This window comes from Zootoca vivipara, chromosome 12 (assembly GCF_963506605.1).
Source record: "Zootoca vivipara chromosome 12, rZooViv1.1, whole genome shotgun sequence".
NCBI classification, from domain to species: domain Eukaryota; kingdom Metazoa; phylum Chordata; class Lepidosauria; order Squamata; family Lacertidae; genus Zootoca; species Zootoca vivipara.
This window is the reverse complement of record NC_083287.1, coordinates 50,818,627-50,845,799: the sequence shown is the minus strand read 5'-3', so window position 1 is coordinate 50,845,799 and position 27,173 is coordinate 50,818,627. Positions and strand designations below refer to the sequence as shown.

The 27,173-nt window shown below is 48.5% G+C and overlaps 1 protein-coding gene across 1 annotated transcript; it reads right to left on the bottom strand.

The window, feature by feature from the left end:
- On the bottom strand, positions 1-26,637 carry XIRP1 (xin actin binding repeat containing 1). The gene is made up of 4 exons (XM_035129405.2): positions 26,483-26,637; positions 15,163-15,326; positions 12,377-12,431; positions 1-10,132 (listed from the first exon to the last, which is right to left on the bottom strand). Exon 4 carries the CDS (start codon positions 10,130-10,132, stop codon positions 2,513-2,515), a length of 7,620 nt encoding a protein of 2,539 aa, XP_034985296.2. The 5' UTR covers positions 12,377-12,431; positions 15,163-15,326; positions 26,483-26,637; the 3' UTR covers positions 1-2,512.
- Positions 26,638-27,173: the final 536 nt, after the last annotated feature.

Below are 27,173 nucleotides of genomic sequence, written 5' to 3'. Positions count from 1 at the left end.
ACATTTGTTAAGGATTGGAAATTTCTTATGGACTTTTGAGTGAAATAGAAGATGAAATGGTAGGTAATATTGGGATTTGAATATTGGAATAATGCAGGTTTATAGAAGACAGACTGGTTGGGTTTTAAGGAATGAATATTATATGTAGCTGCAGGACAGGGAGCTGAAAGGCATAAAATAAATAGAATCTTAAGAGTTGCAAGGGACCCCAAAGGTCCTCTAGTCCAACCCCCTGCAATGCAGGAATCTCAGCTACAGCGTCCATGAGAGATGGCCATCCAACCTCTGCTTAAAACCCTCCAAGGAAGGAAAGTCCACAACCTCCCGAGGGAGACCGTTCCACTGTCGAACAGCTCTTGCTGTCAGAAAGTTATTCCTGGTGTTTGGTCAGAATCTCCTTTATAATGAATCTCCTTTATAGGGTTTGTATGGATGGTTTATATATATATATTTAAGTTCATTGAATTGATTTTGATGTCCTTAGAGCTTGTGTTTCTGTTTTATTCTGTTTTCACCCTGTATACCATTTTGAAGGCTTTTTGCCATGCAGAGGTCTATAAATTTGATTAATACATAAAAAGATACTGGCCCTAATCCTCTTTCCTTTAATAGCAGTTTGACATAAAGAAATGTAGGCAACCTTGAACAGGAATTAAGAATGTGGAAGTCCCCCCCCCCAATCTCTCAGCTAGTAAATGTGATTTTCTTTACTATCTTAATTTCTGTACACCAGACTGCTGTTGTTGGAAGAGAAATGAAGAATGTCTGACTGGTGCGGAACTGATCACTTTAAATAAAATAGCAAACAGGTCTTTGGCCCCCATCATGCCACATTGTAAAAGTGTTCAGGAATTTTCATTGTTGTTTCAAGGTAATTAAAAACCCATCTGTTTAAAAGACAGATTTAACTAGTTCATGAAGAGAAATGATCTGATGGGTGATTTCAAAGGAATTAACACTTTTGGCTAAGCACACCCACGCAGACAAACAAATTGACTCAAGTTATTTTTCAGAAGTCAATTTTACCTTCAGAATGCAAATTTTAAAAAACAACAACAACAACAACCACAAAATACCTAAAATCTTCACTTGAGAATATACAAAACATTGTAATAAAATTGCTCTTACATGGTTTCACAATTGATTTAAATACTGAACAGGTAAGAAAGCGAGGAGTCTAAGAATAAAAGACATGTTAACAATGAATAATAAATTACAGTTCTAATTTTTTTTTTAAAAAAAGAGGAAAGCAATAACCATCCATATGCAAAAAAAAAAAACCACCCTGGTATTTTTTAGAATCCCTCCCCCATTTTCTCATTAAGAGGGAAAGACAATGATAGGAATTCTTAAATACTGTATGGGTTTCATCCTGATATGTATCTCTTGCTACATATGGATAGCTCTCAATATCCTGTTGGAAATGTAATAAAGCTGAAGCTATTGACAGCTGTGATAAAAACTATTTCAATTTCTAGCTATAGAGAAGTCATGGGTCTGTCTGTGGAGCTTCTGTCAATCGAAATAAGAGGTGGGCAAAGGGCACTGCAGATTGAGTATCTTCTTGGCGATCACTCGTAGCCGAGTAAGATTGTCTTCCATAAACACGGTCTTAACAGTGAGTCCGTAAGTGACTGTGGAAGCCAATTCTGGATCCACACGTCATTCCACAGTAGGGACATTGGTTTCCGGGCGGGAGTTGATCATGGTGTGGATTTGCCAAGCGTGCCTTCCTCTTAGCACGTTTCTCCCTTGTGTCCTGAGTTCGAGTGTCTTCAAAGCCCATGACACCTTTGGTAAAGGCTATTCTTCCATTGGAGCGCTCGCAAGCCAGTGTTTCCCAATTGCTGGTGTTTACACTACATTTTTAGAGATTTGCCTTGAGACAGTCTTTAAACCTCTTTTATTGACCACCAGCATTACGCCTTCTATTTTTAAGTTCGGAATAGAGTAGCTGCTTTGGAAGACGATCATCGGGCATCTGCATAACATGACCAGTCCAAATAAGTTGATGTTGAAGAATCGTTGCTTCAACACTGGTGATCACTCCCCCCAAAATATTGGCTCCCTGGTTCTTTAGTTGCGTCCAGTGTCTGCCTCTTTGACCTCTGCTTTGAACATCTGATTGTCTATTTTGGGGGAAAGAATGTGGGACTGTTGGCCTAGGACAGCAGGGAGAGCCTTAGAAGAAGTCTTAAACACACTCTTAAGAGCAGTTGCCCCAATCTCTTCCCTGCAGCTTGAAATCCAGGTCTGTATTGTGATGGCAAGAAGCTGGTGGGCTTCAAGAACCGGTTTGGAATTCATCAGTCACAGCCTTACACAAACCCTAAGACTGTTCCGCAAAAGTTTTGCGAAGCTGAAGAGCTTCTCCTGTCATGCAATTTCCGTAATTTACAGTTCCTTTATCTTGAACGCGCTGGATTAAAGACGTTTGGGTCCTATTAAAACCAGCTTGCTTAACCTTTAGCCCTGGGGTGAGGTTAGCCAGCTTGTAGAACACCCCACCGATTCATTTTTTGGCAGGCTTGGAGTTGCTGAAAGTGACATAGACCACCCCTGTTTCCTGGTTGCCTCCATTTGAGTGGAAGTCTTCTGCTGGGCTGTTCAGGTACCTACGAAGGACTGGAGAGGCCGTCACTTCATATCTGGTAGGGCAGGAGACCATGTCGCATGTGGAGGAGGTCTGAGTCTCTGACTGTTTGGTGACGGTGGTGGAGGAAGTGATTATTTTGTTTCCAAACTGGTCCACCTCCTCATACTGTTCCGTTACGGTTCGAGTAGCCCCATACAGCTTGGATCCATCGGGACTTGTCTGAAGTTCTAGTATGCTCTTTTGCCTTCTTGGATTTGATGGGCTTAAAGAGCTCAGGGGAGCTACTCCTCCTTGGTTCAAGCTTTGGGATGCCTCCCGTTCCTGATCACCATTGCTGCTAAGGTGATGTTGGAGATGGTCGGGACTACGGAGATATTGCTGCTTAATTAAGCTCCCTCCTTTTTTCATCTTGATGGGCTCCTGCTCCCCTTCGCTGAAAGTCAAGTTGCGGCCGTCAGACCTCACGGAGTGACGTGGCAAGGAGCTAAAAATATCCTGAGCGAACGTGTCCCTTTCTGCTGCCCTGTCCAAGTAGTTGGAGGAAGAGGAACGCACCATTTTGGGGGATTCTGCAGTCTTCCGTGCAGCCGACTGAATGGAGATGTAGGAAGGGGAGGAAGGAGAAGTTGCTCGAGGCTGAACAATGCAGGGGACCCTTAGCTCCACTTTGGGCACCTCGTGCCTCCTTTCCTCTTCCCAGGATGAGTTCCGCACCCCTCTCTCTTGTTTGGCTTTGCTGGAGACGATGCTGATCTTGCGGATGTTGTTGCCGGCCGCAAGGCTCTGGGTACTCCCAAGAGACTCCTTGAGAAGTCCTGAGAGCCCAGCTATGTCTGATTCGGATTTCAGGCTGGAAATAGAATACAGGGCTTTCCTGATGGTCTCTTCAATGTCTAGCAGCCTGCTCAGTGTCTGCTCCTTTAGATGAATGATCTCAGCACTGGCTCTCTCCAGATCTTCAAAGGCTAACTCCACCGACGAAACACTGTCGGCATCTTCACGTGCTTCCTTCATCTGCTCAGCCTTCTCCACCTTGGGCTGTTTTGCCAGGTGAGCTTTGTGATACACCACCCACTCAGGGACGTCCTCGAAGAAGCTTCTCAAGGCTTTCACATCCACCTTGGAGGTTTCCTCCTCAAACTCCTTCACTCGGGTTAGGATTTCCTGTAGCTCCTCTTGCCTCCGCAGGTTCTCAAATATCTCCATGGCTTCCTTGACGTTCCCTTTCATGATCTCCTCCTTGTGAACAGACAGCCTCTTGCGACGTTCGTCTTCGGTTTCCCTGCACGCTTTCTCCCGCATGACCACGACGGGTTTTTCCTTTCCCGTCTCTTGTTCGGTCCTCACTTCCGGTTCTCCTAACCCGCTGCTGCTCACAGACTGGTGACCTTTAAAGAACTGCTTGGATTGTGAAGACATTGAACCAGAAGTTTCTGGTGTCTCTTCTTGTGCCCTTGGACTTGTTCTCTTTGTAGCAGAGGCTCCAATGACGGCTGCCTTTTCTATCTTCGATGAGGAGACATGGGTTGTGACGGTTCCTTTTCTCAGAATATTGGCCTCGCACGATGCAGAGAGATACGGCTTCCTCTGACCTTCCAAGTCAGGAAGACCCACTTGGCATCCAAGAGGCGAGAGAAAATCTCGCTTGCCAGGCAGCAAACACATCTTTTCTTGTTGGCACAACTCCAGGGATCCTTGGATTTGGGTAGTAGGCTGGCAGTTCCCTCCTTCGCAGGCAACTGACCCATTTTTAATCTCCCCTGATGAAGACGCTTCCACTTTGCTCTGCTCTCCCTTCTTTGCCTTATATTTTTCTTCTGCTACTTGCAAGGGGGTCTTGACGGCGCTTTTCGTGGCCCTCTTCTCAAAAGCGACGTCCGCGGTGACAGTCGGCACGGGGCAACCTGTCGAATCCTCTCCGCATGCAGATTTCTTCCATTCGTCAGCCTCCCCAGGTGCCCTGGCTTGCTTTGTGGGGGAAGCCATAGGTTTGTTCTGCTCAGCTGTGGCAGGAGGTTTGGGTGGGGGAAGGGGAGGCACCGCTTTCCCCGACTGCCCTTTCTTGCAGCGGGGAGGGTGGGGCGGTGCTTCCTTCAAAAGGAAGTCTGGTTTCGGAGGTGGGGCAGGCTTCTTCCTTGGTGGGGCGAGAACGTCTGGCTTGGGGGGAAGTTGCGGCTTCTCTAAAGGACTCTGGTTGCTGGGCTTGGCAGGTGGAGGAGGGAGAGTCTGAGGAACATGGGGCGGTGTGGGTAGGCAATGCTCTACAGCCTCTGCTTCTCTCTGTTTGGTTGGGGGTGGCAAGCTGCATTCGACCATCACTGAAGCTGAAGCTGGAGGAGGAGGAGGAGGAGGAGGAAAGTCATTAAGAGCTTGCGAGGCTGAAGCTGCCTGACTACTAACAGACTGAGACTCGTGTTTCTTTTTACAACTGGAATGGGACAGCCCTGCATTCCTGTATATCATAGCTGCTTTAAAATCTCCTTTGGAGACATTAACGTTAGACTTCTCCAGGGACTCAAGCGCGGCTTTTAAGTTGCCGCGGACAACGTCCTCTTTGTCTACTTGCCTCTGTTCTGTGGCGGCACTCTGGAGGGCACGGATAGCTGTCTTTACATCACCTCTGATTATCGCCTCTTGCTCTCGTTCTTCTGGAACGGAAGAGTGCTCTTTGTAATCAGACTCGACAAATGGGTTTACATAGGACTTCACTGGCGTGGCAGTATACAGGCCGTCCTTAATACTAAGATCTGCACTAGGCGCAGCTCGGCCGTCCGGGCAGGCTGCAACGGGCAGGGCACCTCCCTGGACTTCCTCGGAAGCACTGACCTTTGCGTGGGACACCATGGTCTTCTGAGACACACTTGCATGGGACCTGGAGGCCTCCTGCACTCTGAGGATGGTGACGTTGCTTGCTTGCTGCTGCTGCTGCTGCTGCTTGGTGGCCACGCAGCCCTCTATCTTTGCCACAACGGATTGCACGGCCGCCTGGGGCTGTGCGGGGCTCAGCTGAATCTCTTCGGTCGTCTTTTGCAGCTTGCTCTGGACTTGGTGCTGGAGGCTTTGGGCCTCTGCTGTGGCTAGCCGTAGGCTTTGCATCGCTGCTTGAAGGTCACTCCCCAGAACTTGCGTTTTGGGCTGTGCCGCCATCTGGCTGGCTTCCCCTACCATGGAACAGTGGGTCACCCCAGCTGTATTATCCTTCTGACCTTCCACTTTGGTGGGGGTGACGGCTGTGCCCTCTTTCCTGTTGCCCAAGATATTTTGTTCTTCTCTGGCTACCCTGTGGCTACCATTCTGTGCCTTTTGCACTGACTGCATGGGCAAATTAACATCCCCAGAAACAAGACCTTCTTTGACTATTGCAGGGGGTGGGGTTTGCGCAAGCCAGTGCGCAGAAGAACCTGGGTCACTTGCATGCATCGCTTTCCTTTCTAATGTACCTTCTTTGCTCTCACATAAGACCACTCGCTTAGCCCCACTGCTATTCCCCAGCACAATGTCTGCTGCTGCTGCTGCCACAGTTTTTTCCTCCTGCAGCTGGGCAGGAGATACTCTGGCCTCTTCCACCGTTTTCAGGGGCTCCTCTTTTGCTTGCGAGGAAACCAGGCCCTCTATCTCGGAATCCCTTTGGAGGTTTTTTAAGTAATCCAGGTCTCCCTTTTCGATGCAGCTGGTGAACAGCTGGACATTGCCTCTCTCGTTGTCCTCTCGTTGGACGGTCGCCGTTGCCCTCTGCTCCTGGGCAGAAGCCAGCAGATTCCCAATCGTCGACTTGACATCCCCCTTGACAAACTGCTGCTGTTGAGCAATGCGATGAAGGAGAGAGTAGACGGTCAAGTTTGCCGACCCCATTTGTGTCTCCTGCATGACGATCCCTTTCTTGCTTGAGGTGTCTTGGCTAAAAACGTCTTGGAGAGCCTTTGCCGCATTGCTGCTCAACTCCTCTTGGCTCTTTTCAGCCAGGCCAGACTCCAATAGCTGCACTGCACTGATTTTGATATCCCCGCTCTCTTTTTCCTGCACCAAAACCCCCTGGCTCTCCACGTTGGGCCTCTGAAGCAGCCGCATCAAGATCCTTTGCAGGTTGCCTCCCACGACCTCTTCCTTTTGGATTTCGGGGGCTCCTTGGCTGCCGAGTTGATACTTGGCCATCTTGACGCTCTCAATGTCGTTGGCTTCGATAAGGATACCGTCGTGTTGGATCACTTGGTAGGAGAAGAGAACTTCCAAAGTGTCCTTTATGGTTCTCTCCCTAACTTCTGTTTCTGTGCAGTGTTGAGAAGCGCTGAGCTTGTCCAGAGGAGTGCTTTCAAACAACCACGTGGTGCTCTTCACGTCGGCCTGAGGGACCAGCTCTTGGGGCTCAGCGCTCGCAGAAGCCTCTGTGTCTTTGAGGCTGTCCATGGGCTGAGTCTCAAACAGCCACGTGCAGCGTTTCACGTCCCCTTTGGCAATGTCCTCCCTCTGTACCGTGTTCAGGCTGGAGGTGCTTTCGGATTCTCCTCTGAGGGAGTCAATAGGCTGGTTTTCGAAAAGCCAGGTGGATGTCCTCACATCTCCTTGGTGGACGTCACTGACACTGACCATCCTCACGTACTTCTTTTGACCCACTTGCTCTGATTCAAAGAGTTGCTTGCTGGACTGGACATCTCCCTTTGGCACGTCGTCAACCGTTTTCAAGACAGGCCTCTTTTCATCAGCGATGGAATCCAGAGGCTCTGTTTCAAACCTCCACCTGGCTGTTTGGACATCTCCCTTCTTGACGTCCTCTTGGGTGACAGCCCTGATCACAAACACCTCTTCGTCTTTCTTGATCTGGTCCAAGGGTTTGGTCTCAAACTGCCACCGGGCGCCTTTCACATCACCTTTCATGATTTCTTCCTTCTTTACAGATGTGACTTCATGGTATCCCCCGTCTCTGTCCTGGATGGCGTAAAGAGGCTGTGTTTCAAACAGCATCGTGCAGGACTTGACGCTGTCTTTGTTCATGGTCTCTTCCTGGATTTTCTTGATTTGCACCTCGTTCTCTTTGTCGTGGATCTGATCTAGGGAGTAGGTTTCGAAGACGAATCTCTTGCCTCCGACATCTCCACCTCGGATGTCCTTTTCGGGGGGCACCTCTTGAATGCCCTCCGTGCTGCTTTTCAAGGTATCCATGGGGCAGTTTTCAAAGAGCCAGGTAAATTTGTGCACTGCCCCTGCCTCAATATTCCCGTCTGCTGGGATATCGACGGCCTTCGTGGATGGGCTGGGCTTACCAGCTGAATCTAAGGGCTTCGCTTCAAAAAACTCCTTCACCCTGGACACTTCTCCGGACTGGATCTCCACACGGCTGGAGTACCGGATTACTTTCTTTGAATCTGCGTCACTAGTGACATTATTGATTAAGGGTTCCGTCTCAAACAGGTGCTTGGCCGTTTCTGCATCCGCCCCTTGCGATTCGTCCTGGCGATAGGTCTTGCTGACCTGCAGATATTGTTCCTCTTGGCCTTTCAGGGAATCCAAGGGCTGTGTTTCAAACATCCATGTGCACGATTTGACATCTGCTCGTGGCACAGGCTCTTCTCCACCCTGCTTCTTCTTCTCCTCTTTCTCATACAGGGTGTCCATTGGGCGTGTCTCAAACAACCACCTACAGGTCTTCACGTCACCCCCTTGGGAAGAGCCTCCTTTCTCAGAGACCTTCTGCTCTGCCTGGTTCACCTGACTGTGGATGACGTCGATGGTCTGCGTCTCAAAGAGCCACTTGGCTGTCTCCACGTTCCCGGCAACCACCTCCTGCTTAGTGATCCCCTTGATAAGGTCCACTTTTTGGGTGCTGTCGTCAAACTGGTCCAAGGGCTTGGTCTCAAACATCCACTTGTAGTTCTTGACATCTCCGCCTACGACTTCCTCTTCTCTGCTCACAGAGGTGACTTTGTGGAAGTTCCCAAAGCTGTCCTTGATGGCGTACAGAGGTGTCGTCTCAAACAGCAGCTGATTGGCTTTGACATTCCCTGGAACTATTTCCTCTCCTTCCTTGATAGCCTCCTCGGTGCTCGCTTGCCTAATGCTATCCAAAGGGAGGGTCTCAAAGAGGCTCTTGAAGGCCTTCACGTCACCTTTCTCCACCTCTTGTACGCTGGTGGCCGAGGAGTCTTCAGGTGGAGATTTGGAGATGCTGCTCAAAGGACAGGTCTCGAAGACGTGCTTTGTTTGCCTCACCGCTCCTTTCTCCTCGTCTGAAAGCTCTACTTTCTTCAAATGACCCACTTCGAAGTTGTCCTTCAGCCTCTCCATTGGCTGGGTTTCGAACAGCCAAAGGGTTGACTTCACGTCGCCTTTGATAACTTCTTCCTTGGCTGGGATGCTGTCCGACGCTTCTCCTTTCAGGGCATCGAGAGGCTGAGTCTCAAAAAGGAGGCACTGCTTACTAACATCGGCCCCTTGGATAAGGTCTGGAGAAGCCTTGAACTCTGCTTCTTCCACGGTAAATTCCCTTATGGCATCTAGGGGCTGTGTCTCGAACATCCATTTTGCTCCGCTGACATTCCCCTGGGCCACCTCCTCCAGCGATATCCCTCGGATGACTTGTACTTTGGAGGTGTCCTTGTTGATCGTGTCCAGAGGCTGTGTCTCAAAGAGCCAGCGGGCTGTCTTCACAGCATTGCTCTGTATTTCCTCTCTGCAGACAGATTTGATCTCGTGCATGTTTCCCGTTTTGTCCCTAATGGCGCAGAGGGGCTCGGTTTGGAAGAGCTTGACGGTTTTCTGGACATCGCCTTTGAGCTCTTGAATCTCCGACTTCAGCTGCAAGATATTCTGCTCCTCCACTGAACTGCAGCGGCCCAATGCGTCTAAGGAATGGGTTTCAAAAAGCCGGGCAGCCCCCTTCACATCCCCGCTCTGCACAGGCTCTTTGAGAACTGCCTCTTGCAAGTCGGCCTCATCCAAATACATTTTGTTCAAGGAGTCTAGCGGCTGGGTTTCAAACAACCACCGAGCCGTGTGCACATCCCCTCTGGCTTGTTCCTTCTCAGATGCCTGGGCCAAAGGGACCAAGTTGTGTCCATTGAACGGCTGGCTTTCAAACCTCATGGACCTGTTCTTCACATCTCCGCTCGGGATGCCTTCCTCGTCAGTCAGCTTCTTGGCGGCTTGACGTTCTCCAATGGAGTCCAGCGTCCAGTTCTCAAAGATCCAGCGCATGGATTGTACCTCTCCTGGAAGCACCGCATCTAGATTCACCACGGCCTGCGCGCCGGGGTCGTCGGTACTCAGCATCTCCGCCAGGTCCTCTGACACAGCCACTTCCAGGTTTTTCCTCAGCTCTGGGTGCATATGGCGGTAAAGTCTCTTCAGCTCATTCACCTGACGCTGCTGGTAGAACCTGGAGAAGGACTCCTTGGGAGGAGGTGGAGGCAGAGGGTTCGTATCCTGATTCGCAGGAGCGGGAGCTGCGGCTGAGGCAGAATCGTGGGGCGGAGGAGGTGGGAGCAAACCTTCATCCAACTTGATGTTTGCCTTAGAAGACTTTTCGTTCTGAGCTTCTGCCATCTTTAAGGAAACAATTTATTCATTTTTAAGTCAGCATAATCCCTTCGTCAGTACACCAGTTTGTTAGTGAGGAAGGTCAAATCCATGCAGCAGCTCTGGTTAATATGCCTAGCTGTGTGTTCATTCCGTACCTCCAAAGCACAACAAGCGTCACACCACTGCAAACTCGCACAACCACCACAACTAGTTCCGGTTAGTGGTGCTAAAGACACCCGTAACTTCAGTGAGAAGCTACAACACAAACACTTCCCAGGTGCTTTGTTTCTTCAGTCTTTAAGTCCTATGTTTCTATTTAGTTAGAAGAGGGGTTGCCAACCTTTTCAAGCCCATGGGTGCATTTGGATTTTTGAGTGAGTGCAGGTGCCATGACCTCTGGTCACTTCTCTCCTCCCTTTCCAAGATCAGCCCCCCTGTGTTAAGCATAATTGTTTAATTCACACTGATATGGGAATGCCTGCATATTGCTGAAAGGTTCAACATTGGAAAATTCCACTGCAGTATTCTAAGAGACTCTAAGCTTTAACTGAGTTGAGAATTAACTATTGATGTTTTCTGCTAGCTAACATATGAGTGTTTAACCTTAGATCATATGAGAAACATTGAACTGCAAATTTGCCATCTTGGAGCTTTTTGTTCCCAGGCTCTGTGAGCTGGAGCTTTTTGTTCCCGGGCTCTGTGAGAGTGAGGATGTAAATGAAGCTTTCCAGGAGCACACAGCCTCAGGCAGGATTGCAGGCTGTGGGAAGAGACAGACCTCTGGAATTATTTCATATTTTGTAAGATGCTGAGCCTATGCTTTGGACTGAAATATGTCTTACGGAACTGTTTGGATGTATCATCTGATGTTTTTTGTTATGCTTTGAATAAATTTCTGCAAGTAAAGTTTTAAATTAAACTTATGGGCCTTGGTAATGTTCTATTTCCAATATGTCCGTTTTTATGCACCCAACCGCTTGAAGCTACACAATATTAGTATCTGCAATACCCTGCCAAAGAGGCAGAAAGAGAGAAAGGGACGTATATGTGCTGTGCTTTTCCAAGAGATCCGAGTAAAGGCTGAATCTTGTAAATGAATCTGAGCCTTGGAAAGTGCATAGAGCTGAAAGAGGAAGTAGGAAGGAGTGTCAATCTTCCAACTTCCTTCTTCAACTCTATGTACGGTACTTTTTGTGACAGGAAAAGAGAACCTCGCCACCTCATGACCCAGGGGGAAATGAGTGGTGGTTCAGAGGCTTCATGGGTAGCAAAGGAAGACCTTGAGGGTACCATTGCACCCGAGAACACCACGCGGTTAGAGAATAACACATTTCCCCAGTCTTGAATTCGGTTTGCCCCATTTTCACAGACATTTGTGGATTTTTGCACCAGTATGCTGCAGTTTGGGATGGGGACCTAGGAGACCAGGGTTCAAATCCCAACGTGGCCATGAAGTCACTGCCCCTCACCACCTCACAGAGTTGTTGTTGTTGTGATTAAATGAGGAGAGGGAGAACCACGTACCCCACCTTGAGCTCCCTGGAGGAAAAGGCAGCATAGCGATGCGATAAATAAATAATGTTTGCATGAGAATTCATGCGCCTTTCCATGCACATTGCTCCCAATAGACACTTTTCCTTGGCACACGGTTAATTAAATTTGGCAAGCAGTTCCCCTCAATTCAATGCACTTTTGTACATTTTGTAAAAATGCATGCAGCTTTTGCTAATATACATGCTTCGTATGCATTCATTGGTTGGGGAACTGCATTGCAAAATTTAGAGGAGATCCCTCCCAAGGGAGAACTGTATTCCAATTTGGAAAGTGCGAATTTTGGTATATTGCCCCTTCCGTGTTTGAACCTGATGCACAGAGGATGCCGTTGAGAGGAATCCGACATCGCAGAGAATGCAATGGGTAGCTCAGAATTAAAACAGGTGAGTCCCACCCCCCTTTTTGTACAGTATGAGTCCCTCAGTTGGATGCACAAGCATTTCCAGCAAACAAAAGTCTGGACAGCGTATTAGTAAACAACAGCAACACAACAACAACAAAAACCAGTACATTGCAAACCAAACTGCAAATCACTCCAGTTTCAATTGCCGTTTAGTGCTTTCCGCAAATTCCACATTAGTGAGGTTTAAAACACAAGGTGATGTTGAAGCTCAGCGTGAGACACAAAGCCTGCATTCATTGTTAGCATAAACCGCGCAACCACCTGCGGATACTGGATTAGGCAACCACACCTATGTTTGTAGCATTTCCTACCTTATTTGCTTTCTGGTTATGCGGAGAATTAAAAAGGGATCTTGTGTATGAAATTCTGAATGAAACACAGAAAGTAGATTTATATTTATATTTATATATATACATACATACATACATACATACATACATACATACATACATACACACACACACACATCACTAAATACATATTGATAGGCCTGTAAGCTACAAATATGGAAATGCCAAATTCAATGTCAGTGTATAGGCACATTTCTCTAAAGCTATTTTATCTTAATATTCTGATATTTCAGTTTCACCATAGCGGAGGCGTATTTGTCCTGCTCTACATGCATGGACTGGTTTGACGAGCCAGGGGTGGGCCTTGGTAATCTGCCATCCTGTGCGGGGCCAAAATTTGACACACAACCCCCCAGCCCAAGGCCACCTGCCCAAAGCCAGGTAAGGGAGGTGCAGGCTTTGGGAAGGAGGCATGTGGCTCTGGCAGGGTCCTAGAGCCCTCCTCGCTCCTTCCCAAAGCTGGGCAAGAGCTAACTAGGCTTTGGGAAGAAGGAGGAGGAGGAGGAGGAGGAGGAGGAGGAGGAGGAGGAGGAGAGGAGTAGTAGTTTGGATTTGATATCCCGCTTTATCACTACCAAAGGAGTCTCAAAGCTGCTAACATTCTCCTTTCCCTTCCTCCCCCACAACAAGAACTCTGTGAGGTGAGTGGGGCTGAGAGACTTTAAAGAAGTGTGACTAGCCCAAGGTCACCCAGCAGCTGCATGTGGAGGAGCGGAGGCACGAACTTGGTTCCCCAGATTAAGACGAGAAGATGTCCCCTTGGGCCCGGCAGAGGAACCGAATGTGCTGCCCCAAACCCGCCTCTGCCATTGGCCATGGAATTCTGGGAGTTGTAGTTCACTGTGGCAGCAGCATAGGATGGGATCAGGGAGACTGGGGTTCCCAAAAGAGAATCCTCTGCACTCTCACCAACTGTTATCCCCCAGGTTCTTTGGCAGGGTGGGCATGAAAAAGAGAGCAGGAGTCCTGCACTTTTGACAGCTGTGTAGAAGAGGGAATTCCAGCTGTTAAAATTTAGACACTATGCAGTGCTGATCATCCACTTTGATGGCTTTTACAAAAACCGGAAGGTAAGGCAATTGATCTCTACTAGCCATGATGGTTATACAACTGCTTCCAGTGTCAGGGAAAGTTCGCCTCTGGGCACCAGTTGCTCAGAACCGCAGGTGGTCAGAATACTGATGTGCTCAGGTCTTCCTGGAGGGTTTCCCTGAAAGACCTGCCTTGGCTCCCAGTACGTTTCCGGTCACAATTCAAAGTGTTGGTGCTGACCTTTAAAGCCCTAAACGGCCTCGGTCCAGTATACCTGAAGGAAGCATCTCCACCCCCATCGTTCTGCCCGGACACTGAGGTCCAGCTCCGAGGGTCTTCTGGCGGTTCCCTCATTGCATTCCCTCCCTTCAGATGTCAAGGAAATAAACAACTATCTGACTTTTAGAAGACATCTGAAGGCAATCCTGTTTAGAGAAGTTTTTAATGTTTGATATTTTATCATGTTTTTAATATTCTGTTGGGAGCCGCCCAGAGTGGCTGGGGAGGCCCAGTCAGATGGGCGGGGTATAAGTAAATATTATTATAATCGTCGTCATCATCATCATCATCATTGTCGTTGCCGCCATCATCATCATCCCTGTGGAGCACCTGGTTGGCATTGTATTTCCATAGCATTGTAGAGTTGGAAGAGGACCGTGAAGGTCATCTAGACCAATCCCATGCAATGCATGAATCTCAACACGCGGTTCCCCATCCAATTTGAAACCACACTGAATCCTGCTTAGCTTTGCAAATGTGCTAGCGGTTTTATTGCTGCACCGCTAGGAGAGTCCTCTTCTATATGACTGTTAAATGTGCAAGAGCCCTGATGTATTTTGCATCTGAGCACTGGATTCATGTTGGGCTGGCTGCTCATTTTCAATTTCTGTCCCCTCATTTTCTCCACCAGTAAGTTCGGTACTCAATATGCCTGCAATCAGTAGGCATTTTTTTTTAAGTCATTAAAAAACCACCAGCATTTTAGTGCAAATTTCTCCCAATATATACCTTTTTGTATTATAGGCTTGCAAGCAAATTTTCCTTAATAAAATGCATATTTTTTGCTTTTGTCGTTTTCACTAACATATCTATTTCTACAGAGCCACCCCCCTAATATATTAATTTTGCACACATGATTTGGTTGGAGACCTGCGTTGCAAAATTAGAAGTACAAATTTCGAAGGAGAGCTGTGCTTCAGTCAACATATTGTGTCGAAAGAGCAAATTAGGATGGTTAATGCTGAAATATGACCCAGATTGGATTTCTCCACCATTCCTAATTCATGTTAGTTATCATAGAATTGTAGAGCTGGAAGGGACCCTGAGGGTCATCTAGTCCAACCCCCTGAAATGCAGGAATATTCAATCCCATACAGGGATTGAACCTGCAACCTTAGCATTATCAGTGCCACGCTCTAACCAACTAAGCTATCGCATGGATATGCCCTGAAACAAGCTGGTGGCAATTTGAGCACAGTGTTTGCAACTATTTGGACTTTTTAAATTGCCCTGCAGCCTTTTCAGATCTAGACATTGTATATTAGCTACTTGGAGAGAGGGAGATGACCACAAAAACACACTCCCATAATAGCATTCGCCCCCTCCCTGCCCCAATTCTCCCCTGCTCCAGTATGGCCATTTGTGGAGGAAGGCATCGCTCAAATACTTCTTTTAGCTCAGAAAAATGAGAGGAATGTCAAGGCTGAGAAACTTACTGGTTCTGTCAGACCACCGGGGAGATCCGCAGCGGCAGCTGCTGCCTGAGACAGATAAAGAGCTGACCGCTCCTTCACAGAGGGGAACGAGGCCGTCCTGTGTCCTTGGCGAAGTATGTGGCTTTTGTGGCCTGAGCGGTTTAAAACTCCCAGGGTCCTCTCATCTGGAACAGGGACAAAGACAGATATGCTAAGATATGTGCCAGGGTTCCAGCATCAGTAGAAATACTACTTCACAGAATCACAGAATTGTAGCGTTGGGTGGGATCCCGAGGGTCATCTAGTCCAACCCCCAGCAATGCAGGAATCTTTTGCCTAACGAGGGGCTCGAACCAGCGGCTGTGAGATTAAGAGTCTCGTGTTTTACCAACTGAGCTATCCCAGCATTTGCCCCCTTGTGGAATGAAGCCTTACCCTCCTGCTAGAAAGCTTACTACTTCAGGGTCCAGATAATGTATGATCCTGGTTAGTAACTGATGGCCACACAGCTAAATCTGGCCTACACGGTACTAAAAACAAGCCCTGCGGTTGTTAACCCCGGAAGCAAAGGAACAGTGAGGGCGAGCCCTTGCAAAGAAGTCTTCCTTAACTCAACAGGGCTTTTTTTTTTACTAGACAGCTATAAGATTTCACTGTTGATCTCCTATTTTGGACCCCTCACAGCTCCATTGCTTCCTGCCTAAATTCAAACTTGCTTCAAGCAGGCTCTCTGAACATCTCCCCAAGTCTGATGGATATGGCATTCCAAAGACGGGAGAGAGGCTTCCAGCAATTAGGGACTACTAAGGTAAAGGACCCAGGTGGCGCTGTGGTTAAACCACTGAGCCTAGGGCTTGCTGACCAGAAGGTCGGTGGTTCGAATCCCTGTGACGGGGTGAGCTCCCGTTGCTTGGTCCCAGCTCCTGCCAACCTAGCAGGGAGCCGGCGTATAGCTTCCAGGTCATGTGGCCAGCATGACAAAGCCGCTCCTGGCAAACCAGAGCAGCACATGGAAACGCCGTTTACCTTCCCGCTGTAGCGGTTCCTATTTATCTACTTGCATTTTGACGTGCTTTCGAACTGCAACGGGAGCTCACCCCGTTGCAGGGATTCGAACCGCCGACCTTCTGATCAGCAAGCCCTAGGCTCAGTGGTTTAACCACAGCGCCACCTGGGTCCCTAGGGACTACTAAACCCAGTCCCAAATCCCCAAAGAAAACAGAAATGGAGGGGAGGGAGCACTGTGATACCTTTCACAAATAACCACAACATTTATTTGTTTATTTGTTGCAGATCTGCAACAGTAAGACTAAAGGGCAGTTTTCTTTTCAAAACACCTTTTCTGAGATCAACTTTGATACTCATAATATCTCAGGTATATTGCCTGATACTATCATTGTCACTTTTTTTTAAAGGCTTCTTAGGATCTGCTTTAGAACAAGTCACTTAAAACCCATTTTTAGGAGTGCAACCGTGCGCCATTTTGATGCATCTAACTCCACGTCCTCTGGGGTTGCCAAGCTGAGATGCAGTTTAAAAGTGGAAGGTTTTCTGTGTAGGTTAATCTACTGCAACCCTCAACTCCCCTCCCCTTTATTGCGCTTGATGCTTCTCAGCCCACTGTTGGCTTATTATCAGCTCTTATAAAGCAACATTTCCGAGAAAACGAGTTACAGACAGCAGCCTGAGTCACGTGCCTTGGTGACATTCGCCCCATACATTTAAAGCACATTTAATGCACGTGGCTTCCCCCAAAGAATCCTGGTAACTGTGGTTTGTTGAAGGTGCTGGGATTGCAGCTCCGTGCAGGGTAGATGGCAAAACACCACAACACAAAAGGAAAAGAGGAGGCGGAGGGAAGAGGAAGAGAAGCCAACTCAAGCTCCAAATTCAATTAAAGTGGATATTTGAATAGGGCAGACTATACACATGCAGGACTGGTCAGGAATTGTGTATTCTTCACCACTTTTAAAATACTTGGAAAGGGGGGGGCAGCACATGCCCAGTGCCCATTTCTGTGTGTTTTGAAGAGAAGTTGTGAAGAATACACCTATGTCCCCTCTTGCACCAGGAACATAGGGATCTGCCTTAAAAAGAGACAGATCATTGGTCCATCTTACTTAATATTGTCTTCACTGACTGGCAGTGGCTTGCCAGGGTTTCAGGCAGGATCTCTCCCAGCCCTACCTGGAGATGCTGGGGATTGAACTCGCGGCTTTCTTCATGCAAGGCTGGTGCCCTTCCCCCAGTGTTGGGTGAGAGGCTGCTCCAGAGACCAATTTATGGCGGGCCTTGACATTTAAACATCTCAAACAGCTGAAAATGCCATGCTGAACCACAGGGATGCCTTGCACTTATTATTGCAGTACATGACGCATCTATCATGCACACAACTGATGCAACAGGCCAGCCAGGCATGGCGGCCCCAGTCAGTCTAGGCATTTGACTCTCGCTGTGCAGATGCCCACAATACAGGGTTCTCATCTTTAACTGAGAAACATGCTTCTTTGAGGGGTATATTTTTATAACCCCCACTTCACATCCCAAGGTCATGCTTATGTAGGGCAGATCAGCCTATTTCCACCCTGCGTCAGATTTACATGTGTTCACTCACAAGCACCTTCTCATCCAGTCTTTTAAAAAACACCTTGAAAATTTGCATTCGTTTTGGATGTATTCTTTCAAACGGCATTTTGTCTCTTCTCCATGCTAAAGATGTCCAACTGCTTCAATCTCCCCTCTTGGTCTGTGCCGCCCTCCTATCAGGGTCACGGGTTCAATGCCCCACGTTGGCTGAAAGATTCCTGCATTGCAGAGGGCTGGACTAGATGATCCTTGTAGTCCCTTCCTGCTTTACAGGTCTTTGATTCAAGGATATCCTTTCAAAACGGCAGTGCCCAGAAGTATGTACAGTATCCCAGCCAAAGTCTGACCAAAGCAGCACGCAACAATACCATTGGATGCTATGCTTCTGTTGAGGCAGCCTAGAATTGCATTTGGCATTTTTGCTGCTGCATCACACTGCAGTCTCGTGTTTATCATGTGGTCTGTCCTTAAACTTCAGTGTCCAGATGTGGACACAATATTAGTAGCAAGCAACCAATTTCTGCTGTGGCTTGGCAACTTAATTAATGATCCTCAGTGATATGTGGCATCCAAATTAGTAGTCAATCCAGACTCAGAATCAAGCATTGTTCCAGATGTTCTGGGTGCGTCCCTGAAATTTCCCCAGCCCTGAGTTCTAAGTGGAGAAATGTATTTCTTGGGAGAGATAATGGGAAGTTGTAGCAGAATCAAGCTCTGTCCCAGACAAGGCAAGGTCCCCATACCCATCAACATGCAGAGTCCCCAAACGGCGATGTGGAACTTCCTGTCTGTGCTTCCTGCAAGTCATGTGACCTGCATGAGATCACAGAGCCCAAAAGACACACATGGGGGGCGTGCTCTGACCCAAAAGTGCACATTTTGGAATGCTGCACAAGATTGCGGCTCCAAAAGAAGTGATCCCAACAACAGACAACACACGGCGGCATAGCAAGGTCAAGCATGCAAGCCCTAAATATAGGGAGAGGTGGGCGGGTGTTCCGATGCACTGACCAAGAGAGAAAGCTCAGGGTCATGTGCATTGGCATATATAGGTCCCTTGATCCATTTTGGCTAGCGTCCCCATTGGTCAGATTGAACCCAGCATCAAGGGACCTACCAATAGGGTGTTGTGGCTGACCAATCGTACCCACCCACAACACAAGGGTTTGGTTGCCAGGTCTCACCGCAACACATGCCCTCTTTGAGGGAGGACACGATTTCCTCTGTGAGAAAGCAAAGCAAAGCTAATTTGACCCAGTAGTGTTTCCAATTTGGCCTGTGAGGCAATTTCTCTCAAGCCATGCCCACCCTCCCAACTCACGACATCCGTAGGCGTTGCCAGGGGGCAGGGGGGCAGCTGCCCCTCCCCCAAACTAAGTAAATGAATAAAAAATACCTTACTGACCAGTTGTGTTGCAGATAACTTGGTTCTGCCCCCCAACATAAAACCTGCCTCCCCCAATAAATCCTGGCTACGCCCATGACATGACTTGGCGATAGTCATGCAAGTGGCTGCCTGGTATTTTGTAAACAGTAGCCATATGGGAGGGGCACTGATCCAAACTGGGATCATGGTTGGGGGAGGGCTTTAACTCTTTGCCTCCACCTCTCTCTCTCTCTCTCTCTCTCTCTCTCTCTCTCTCTCTCTCTCTCTCACACACACACACACACACACACACACACACACACACACACACCGTAACTGCTATTGCATCTGGAGGAAAGCTTCCCATTGGTGCCGAGCAACATGGTTAATGTCTAAATGTTAAGATGTACGCTATGAGCAGAGCCTCACACCCAACAGTTGAAAGCTGGCAACCTCTCTGCGGGTGGGATCGGCTACTTTGGCTTGCTTGCCTTTTTCCTTCCTTGCTACAAATAGCTCAAACACTTGCGTAGTCAACAAAGCTCAACCTGTGGCATCCGGTACATTAATCTCTGCTGAACTGGCTGACTTCCAGATGTTGTGGACTACAACTCCCATCAGCAGTAGACCAAAAGATCTGGAGGCCATGAGGTCAGCAGAGGCTGTTTTACACGACTCGTTTTTCTCTCCACTGTAGCTGTCATTACTAAAAATGCTCATGCAATGCCCAGATTTGCTCCAAGATCCAGAATATATAGTCAAATAGACAACTCCTTCTCCTCTTTCCCCCTTCCTGCCCTGCCCCGTTTTGCTGCTACGTTATAACCACGGCAAGCGTGCCATCCAGCGGTGCCACCCACCTGTTAGCATCGATGGCTTCTTTCTCCAGACCGGCTGAGTGCCACCATCCACCCCCGGCTTGCCGACAGACGAAACTGCCTATTAAAAAAAAAAGGCAAAGCTGCAAGCTCAGCGCCCAGCCTCTCTGCCAGAGGTGGCCAAGAGCGTGTCGTCAGCTTTGCTGCTGAATCCATCTGCCCCGGACAAAGAGGCCTGCTAAGCAAAAAACCCTATTGTGTGTCGCGGCATAAGCTGCCCCAAATGCCAGCAGAATTTCTCTTTCTGCAGCAGCGGACAGGCACAGCACCCAGCCTAGCCTGGTGTGAGCCGTGTCTTGTGTTTCATCGCAGTCCGCCTTTCTTCCTTGGGCAGCAATTCATCCATGCACTGATCGCACCAAGCCTTGATTGTTTTCATCAGCATTGCTGTCTTAACAGCATGCCACCCCACAACGAGGAGTTTCCCTACCCTTGCTGAGACCCTTTTGGCTCTTCCCTCGATATTTCTCAGATGTTTCGCCTAAGGAGGAATTTGCAAACCCAGGGCCTGAATTTAACAGTGGACAAGATATAGCGATGCCCTACGGATGTATAAAAAAACCCACCCTGGCAAACATCACTGGATTTATAGACGTTTCCTTGAAATTCAATTCACCAGATCACTTTGGGTTGAGCCTGGTTCCGGTTCCCCAGAACACCTATTGGCTGAGAGTTCCTCCTAATTTGCTTGCACAAAACTCCTGCGGAGTTTAGATTTCGTTGGGTCTTTATTCAGCATTCGCCCTGATTGGGTTGCAGGTTATTTAGACAACTTCCCCTTAATCCTTCAGACGTCGCACGGATTTGAATGCCTTTCCCTGTCACTTTCCTAACTGCAACTATTTGGTTTCTCTTCTAAAGTAGGTGACAGGACACATCAATTGCACCAACCTAAATTTTATCCCAGTATCTGCAAAAATGCTGACAAGCCTTAGGGATGCCCCATATGACTGAATGATTATGAGGAAGAGGAGAGAGATGTTTGCTGCAAAGCCCTGGAGCAAAAACCTGCTTTTCTCCTAACGGAGGAGTATGAAAAGGATTTCTAGAATAGGTACGTTGTATTCTGGCATACTTCAGGTTTGGGATTATATTGGGATTCCCAGTTTTTACGCCATCCCCCTTTGGATCATGCCACTAAGTATTTTCCCCTTCCTGCTTCCTTTCCCCCCTTGCTGCCTACTGACCATTTCCAGTCCGCCAAAGTCATAGAACCATAGAATTATTGAGTTGGGGGGGGATCTCAAACATCATTTAGGATACTACTCCTTAATTTGCAAGTGCTTTGCTGCTTGCTCGTACCCTCACCTTGTACCTAAGGCTAAGCCTCTCCCCCCCCCCCCCCACCGCTTTCCATCCTTCACAGTACTAGAATTGAGTACGGTGAGTGAGGCAAAGCAGGTACATAGTAGAAAAAACAGACTTCTTTCTTTCTTTCTCTTTCTTTCTTTCTTTCTTTCTTTCTTTCTTTCTTTCTTTCTTTCTTTCTTTCTTTCTTTCTTTCTTGTGGGTCACATTGCCACCATCTCTACTGAGAAGGGCCTGTACAGACCAACAACCCTGTTAAGAGTCGATTTTAAGACTAGTTTCTCTTGCCATTGCTAGATTTAGGGTGGTACGAGCAGCTCCCCCGCGCCGGGTGCTGAGCTGAGGGGGGTGCAAATTTAGAAATCCCATAACTGAGAATATCAATTTTGGGGCGCAAAATTATGGCCTTGCACAGGGCGCCGTATTACGAAAGATTACCAAAGTCCGCCCCTGCTTGTGCACTTAAACCCACCATGCAGTCATGCCGTGTTTAGAAATGTTCGCCTGCAATATACCCAAAGCCCTCATTGATGTGATTTGTGTGTGACACTCTTCACTGGACGTCATGGAATCTTAGGAATCCTAAACCGTCTTTGTAAGGGAAAAGCCAAGGGGAGGAAGCAAGGGGATTTAGTGCTGAACTGGAAGAACTTTAAGCTTTGAAAGTCGGTGAGGGGGGTTTAAATAAAATGGGGCGGGGTGACATTCTCTCAAAGTTTTGATTCCTTCGGAAACAGGGGTAGTTCCTTGTAAGTTCCTTTTTTTACAAAGAAGAAGAATGAAAAAAAAAAACACCACACATCCTCACTGCCATATCAGCTTGGATAGCTGGGTGGGTAGAGCATGAGACCCTTATTGTCAGGGTTGTGGGTTTGAGACCCACATTTTCCTCCCCACCTCCATGAAGTCATGACATTTTGATGCAGTGTCATTCCAAGGGGATTTCCAGTGTTGCCCAATCACAAAATAAAAGCAGATTTGAATTCCTCACACCCCAAAACCTATTTTCTAAGACTGAATAAATTTGCCAAAATTCAGTTCCGGCTGCTAGAATGACCCACCCTCTTTTCCTGCCAGTTCCACTCCATCTGTCTTTGCCCTGCCAGAGCTTCTACGGAGAGGCATCTTGGCCTGGACCAAGGACGTCAACCACCCCCAGCCCTGCCTTCCAACGGCCCGCGCGTATCTGTGGTTGGAAGTTAAGGAATTCACTCGTGTGGCCTCTCCCCTAATCCCTCTCCCTTTGCTCCGCTGCAAGAGCCTTTACAAAAGGCTTGCTAAGCGCCGGCGCCGCTCGTGCCCCCGGCCTCGTGGGATTCTCATAGATGGATAAGCAGCAATAATAGCTGGAGGGTGGGGGGTAGGGAGAAGCCAATGCGTCCTTTTAACTGGATGATGATGGGTCCGGCTCTATATGCAAACCCCATTCAGGCAATGGGCGTACGCTCAGCCCCCTGCCTTGGCCCTGCCCCCTTTCCATCTCTGTGCTGGCAGGCCATTGTCCTGCTGCCAGGTCCCTGATCCTGTCTGCATTCCTGATGGAGCAACACCATCCCAGGGCCTGGCAGTGCTCTCTCTCTCTCTCTGTGTGTGTAAGGCTTTTTCTGGTCCAGGCAGGCAATGAAGTTTGAAGGCGGTTGGAAATGGAAGGGGCAGCTTCAAAGATCTAGCACAGCCGCTAGAAATCACTACCCGCCCTCACCTCAACCGCATGGTCTTTTGAATAGTAAAGGTAAAGGTAAAGGGACCCCTGACCATTAGGTCCAGTCGTGACCGACTCTGGGGTTGCGCGCTCATCTCACATTATTGGCCGAGGGAGCCGACGTACAGCTTCCAGGTCATGTGGCCAGCATGACAAAGCCGCTTCTGGCAAACCAGAGCAGCACATGGAAACGCCGTTTACCTTCCCGCTGTAGCTGTTCCTATTTATCTACTTGCATTTTGACGTGCTTTCAAACTGCTAGGTTGGCAGGAGCTGGGACCGAGCAACGGGAGCTCACCCCGTCACAGGGATTCGAACCGCTGACCTTCTGATCAGCAAGCCCTAGGCTCAGTGGTTTAACCACAGCGCCACCTGGGTCCCTTTTGAATAGTAGAATCACAGAATTGTAGAGTTGGAAGGGACCCCAAGGGTCCTCTGGTCTAACCCCCCTGCAGTACAGGAATCTCAGCTGAAGCATCCATGACAGGTGGCCGCCCAACCTCTGCTTCAAAAACCTCCAAGGAAGGAGAGTCTACAACAGGCATAGGCAAACTCGGCCCTCCAGATGTTTTGGGACTACAGCTCCCATCATCCCTAGCTAACAGCACCAGTGGTCAGGGATGATGGGAGTTGCAGTCCCAAAACATTTGCCTATGCCTGGTTCTACAACCTCCCAAGGGAGATAGTTCTGCTGACAAACAGTTCTTACTGTCACAAAAGTTCTTCCTGATGTTAAGTTGGAATCTCTTTTCTTGTAACTTGAAGCCACTGGTTCGAGTCCTACCCTCCATGACACATACAAGCCCATTTAGGCTGCAATCTTATCCCTCACCGAGCCGAGCCATAGCAAATACTAATGTCCATTGAATAGCTGGTGGTGCTGAACCTGTAGTTTTGACAGCTCGGAAGGGGCAGTCTCCCCCCCCCCCTCGCACGCATTCCTTGCAAATGGCCCCTTGTTTGAGACAAAAGTCATTGTGCTTGTTACATTTGGCCTGAGAGAGAAACCAGGGGTGGGTCTGGGGGGCTGGGCAGGCAGGCAGGCAGGGGAGATAATCATGTTTGAAAGAATGCAGAGCTGCTATTCCTGGTTCAAAAATGCAAAGGCGAGTGACAACTGCCGGTTGCATTTTGGGATGTGGGGGCGAGAGGAGGTTTGCCTTCAAGCGGGCAGCTGGTGAGAGAAGCCCAGTTTCATTCCTGTGCAAAAGGCCAGGGAGGGATCCCGAAACCCTTTGGAATGTTAAAGAGCTTTCAGAAATACAATGCATGAGCCAGTGGTATTGTCTGGAATTACCGTCGCATTGCTGGTGCTGAATGGAGCGTAGTTGTCCAGACAGGCAGAGGGTGGTATTTTAAGGCTGTGCATTTTTTTAAATAAAAAATGAATGGAAAATGAAATGTAATGCTTGCACCCACATTTGTTTTACAGGTGATGGATCCTGAAATGAATTGGTAGCTGCGGGGGGCAAGGAGGAATCAAAACAAACTTGAAAAGCAATTACGGATCCATTTTTTCTTTCATTCTTTACCTTTGTTTTACGCAGGGCACACCATGCATTTAAATCACTATCCTATTGCTTTAAACAGCCATGGGTTTCCCCCAAAGAATTCTGGGAGTTGTAGTTTGCCAAGGATGCTGAGAGTTCTGACGAAGCCCCTATTCCCCTCACAGAAGTGAAATTATCAGAGTGGTTTAGCACTCAGTCCATACCCTCCAACATTCCTCCCACGAAAACAGAAACATCCCCTCCAACATTTCTCTGATGAAAATGGGGACGTCTTAAGGAAAAGCGGGACATTCCGGCATCAAATCAGAAACCTGGGGTGGGTTCTGTAAATCTGGGACTGTCCCTGGAAAATAGGGACACTTGGAGGGTCTGTCGGTCTCTTTTCTCAGGGAGCTCTGGGAATTGCAATTATATGAGGGGAATAGGGGGTCTGTTCCATAATAAGCACCCCCATGTGGCTGGGCACCAACTCTTTCATCTTGCTACTGTTAACGGAAAACACTATGTAATATATTTCTGAAGCCAGCAACGAAAAGACTGTGCGGTGCCCCAATCGCTATCTTGACAATCGCTATCTTGTCTGTGGATAGTTCAGTTTGGCCCACGTTGGGTTCTAATTTGACCCATGAAGCTGTTTTCCCCAAACCTTCCCCCACATGACATCCTATGGTTATCACCTGTGCGGAGAGAAGTGGCTGGATGGGCTGTGCGCTGGATTCCACCTTGGGAGACTCGATTGCAAAGCCATTCCCTGCAACATGCAGCCTTGAAGCGCCTTCCATCCGATGACAGGCGCTGCCTTCAAGACGGCTGAACCATGGCGCTTCAAAGCACCATTCAAGGCCTCTCCAAGCCCTGGGTGGTACTTTGAAATCATGATGATCATCACCTGATGTCAGCCAACCGCCAGATCAGGTTTCCACCCATTCGATGTAAAACCACTCACTCTCTAGACCAAACATTTGCAGGGAGTCTCCATGTGCAGCTGTTTCAGCTGGGACTGATGAGAGTTAGAGTCCCTGGAGAGTCTCTGGTTGGGGAAGCGTGGTCTAAGGCAGGGTTCCTCAAACTTGGGTCTCCAGTGTTTTGTTTTGTTTTTGGACTACAGTTCCCGTCATCCCTGACCACTGATCATGCTAGCTAGGGATGATGGGAGTTGTAGTCCAACAACAGCTGGAGACCCAACTTTGGGGAATCCTGATCTAAGGAATACAGAGCTGCCCTTGGGTGGCCATTTGTCAGGGATTCTTAAGCTGCATTGTAGGGGGTTGGACTAGATGACCCTTGGGGTCCCTTCCCATTCTACAGTTCCGCAGTCTGATCATTCCATCACAAAGGAGGTTTGGAGTGGGCGCCTTCCAAGTTCCCCCATTCCCAGCTCTAAAATCCCACGCCACCATTACTCAGGTAATTAAATGACAACAATGACAATTAAAAGAACACCCTATGAGATAAAATACAACGGAGGCAGGCAGAAAAGGTATATGTCGGAAAGACCACCTGTAGCTTTCAGACTCTGAATGGCAGCAACCCCTCCAAGATCTCAGGAAGAGCAAAAATGTGTGTCTGGAGTGTGGGGTGGAAGGCCAAAACATTTGTGGAAATACTGGCTTTATCCATTTTTCAGTGGATGTGCCCGAGACCTAAATCCAGGTTCACCCTTTGCATCTGGGGCCCATTATGCCACATCAGAAGATAGACCAGCTTCCAAAAGTGTCAGGCCGCCATCTGGATGTGACTGTTCACTACGCCAAAGGAACACGTGCCTGACTACAGAAAAATAATAATGACCGCCATCCGGCTGAAGCTTTGGCTCAACGTAGAAAAACCAGGTACATTAAGTTGGCTTCGCTCAACGAGATATTTGACAATCGCTAACTCCCACCGGGGCTGGAGCTGGGCATGTGCCACTCAGCATCTACAACTCCTCCGCAGATTTAGCTTCCGTTAGATTCCCCTTCCCTTTACGATATCTCAAGAAATGACTTACGGAGAGTTCCCAGCAATCTGCAATGGCAAGTCCTGGGCTGGCGTCTTGGAAAGGCCCGGCCGTTGGTATATCCGAGGGAGGAGACCTGCTCCACTCTCTGATCCTGGCTCTGAGTCTCTCCTGCCGGCCCCTCGCAGCTGATTATATCTTGGAATCCTGAGCTATGTTGGGAGGATGAAAAGGGTGGTCTATTTTTAGGGGGCAGGCGCTCTGCTATTCCATCAGGCTGAGTCAATCACGATTTCTTGTACGCCAGTTTGGGAGCAGGAGGAGAAGGAGCCGCGGCATGTCCTGCAAAATTGGCAATGCCAAGAGGGCTGACTCACTCCACCAAGCCCCCCCCCCCGCCGCCTCCACCCTCGGTAAATCGTAATTTGGTAAGGGAAGAAGCACATCAGGGACTAGGGACACTTCGCTGAGTCATGCTCTGAGGTGTTGTGTCATGACGGCGACGGCGGCACCACGTCAAACACACCTTTTGAGATCAGAAACTAATTTCAGACCACTAGTCCAGTCTAAAGCCCATTTAAGCCCAAGGTCATGGCCTGCAACGGTTTTGTTTTTTTTGTTGCCCCCGTCCAGCCCAGTCATGAGAGGCCTCTCTCTCATTTTCTCCTGACAAGGGTCCCTCGAACTAGGCTGTAAGATGGGCACGGGCAAGGCACCTCTGAGCATGTCAAGACCGGTGATC